The sequence below is a fragment of the Galeopterus variegatus genome, unplaced genomic scaffold, assembly GCF_000696425.1.
Source record: "Galeopterus variegatus unplaced genomic scaffold, G_variegatus-3.0.2 Scaffold241, whole genome shotgun sequence".
NCBI classification, from domain to species: Eukaryota; Metazoa; Chordata; class Mammalia; order Dermoptera; family Cynocephalidae; genus Galeopterus; species Galeopterus variegatus.
Genome location: NW_007726352.1, coordinates 777256 through 779172, shown reverse-complemented (window position 1 = coordinate 779172; position 1917 = coordinate 777256). Strand labels below are relative to the sequence as shown.

The window sequence follows — 1917 nt, the reverse complement described above, 5'->3', positions numbered from 1 at the left end:
TTCTTGTCTGGGCCTCCGTGTGGGGTCACAGGAGTAGTGGCAGAAAAAGGGGAATGTACACGGTGAGGGACAAAGGGAACTGGGGCTTTTAATCTACTTGGGGGAGATCCTCGCACGTGCTTGTGTGCACACACCTGCCACTAATGAAGGATATTTTCTGAGCAATAAAAAATGTAAATGGTTACAGAGAAACTAGTAGAGTCTTGAGAGCTTTGTGAGTGGGGGGATTTCTGTATTTTGTGTAGTAGTTTTTGTACTGATCGTCTAATGGAATTTATGAAATGCAAAAAATGTAACCAGCTGCTAACTTTAATTTAAAATTAATTTAAATTAAAATTTAAATTAAAATTTTTTGTACTGATCGTCTAATGGAATTTATGAAATGCAAAAAATGTAACCAGCTGCTAACTTTGTCTCAACTAACATTAATTTAAAATTTTATTACAAACTGACGTTTAGATAGAATCCAAATTTTGCTGTTTCTGTACTTAGTTCAGAAAGTAGTCACTCTACATTGGTTACTATAAAAGCCCCTTTACATTTTTTGATGTAATTTTCAAATCTAATAACTTCATTACACATCAAGTGTCGTCTTTGCGGGATCTTGGCAAAGATAGTACTCTTGGCATGAGAAAAATGGTTTGAAGGTCACACCTTCTCTTATGATTCCTGCAGTAAATAGGATATTCAACTACAGGACAGAAGCGCAGGAAAACTAGAGCTATGTTTTTAGAGGTATATTTGTATCATTTAGACATATATGAAAAAACCTGCATTTACTCTTACTTAACAGGGTCATGGCATTTGCTCTTATTTAACAGGATCTGTCTGTATTTGAGGGGTAACTGGGGTTTTCCTCCAGTGGAAAAGGAGAATTTAGATTTTCTTTATGTGCGGAGGTAGCATCACTCCTATGACTCTTGAGGGTGACAGGATCTTTGTAAGCTACTTAATTATTGCACGTTGCCTTCCAGGGACCAGAATGGGAGTTTTGTATATGGAGGATTCAGTAAGTGTAAACAAGCACTGCCTGGTCCGAAGGGTTCCGAGTCCCCGAATTCCTTCTTGGACCAGGAAAGCCGTAGACGCAGGTTCACCATTGCTGATTCGGACCAGTTGCCGGGGTATTCGGTGGAAACCAACATCCTACCCACAAAAATGAGAGAGAAAACATCATCTTATGGTCAGTTTCTGAGTGTTCGTTTTGTTCCACCGTTTGCTTTCCTTCTCTTCCCACCCCCTTCCTTATTTGGAACCGTTGGGTGAATTTGGCAGACTGTAAGGGTAATCCGAGGAAAACATAAACCTCAATGAAATTCTAAGTATGAGACGTTTATTCATGTCTCTAAAGTGAAGCCTTGTTGAGTCATTACCCTGCCTGGCATCAAAGCCCAGCTGCGTGAGATCGTGTTACAGTTTTCACTTTCGGTGCCTGGGCTTTGACTTTGGAGTCACTTTGTTCTGTAGATGTACAGACTTAAGGTTAGCAACCTCTGTCCTAATTGCCTGCTATGGAAATATGGTGTTTTAAAATAAATTCCTTATTTTAAAATGTGTTATTGCTTCTGCTTGAGTGGGTGTGATATTATGGGGTCTAAACTGTAAATAAAGGAAAAGATTCTCTAAAGTCCCCAAACTCATCAACTTTGTCACCTTTGTCTCATCCCTCTGCAGGCAAGCCCCGGCCCTTGTCCATGCCTGCGGATGGGAACTGGATGGGAATTGTGGACCCTTTTGCCAGACCTCGAGGTCATGGGAGGAAAGGTATGTTTAATCTAAGCAGACCAAGAAGCACCAAACAGGGATTCAAAAGACCCAGGCCCTAGCTTCAGCTCTATTCCTAACTGTGTTCTAATAATTAGATAAGAGTACTTAGTCTTTCTGAGTCCCATTTTCTTATCTGTAAAATCAGGACTG

The 1917-nt window shown here is 40.2% G+C and overlaps 1 protein-coding gene across 1 annotated transcript in view; it reads left to right on the top strand.

Annotated features, from left to right (window-relative positions):
* Positions 1-1917, top strand: part of CNKSR3 (CNKSR family member 3) — a 39757-nt gene that overhangs the window by 32934 nt on the left and 4906 nt on the right. The window contains exons 10-11 of the mRNA XM_008566429.1: positions 975-1183; positions 1675-1764. Of these exons, the coding sequence (XP_008564651.1) occupies positions 975-1183; positions 1675-1764 (299 nt within the window). The remainder of the gene's footprint in view (positions 1-974; positions 1184-1674; positions 1765-1917) is intronic.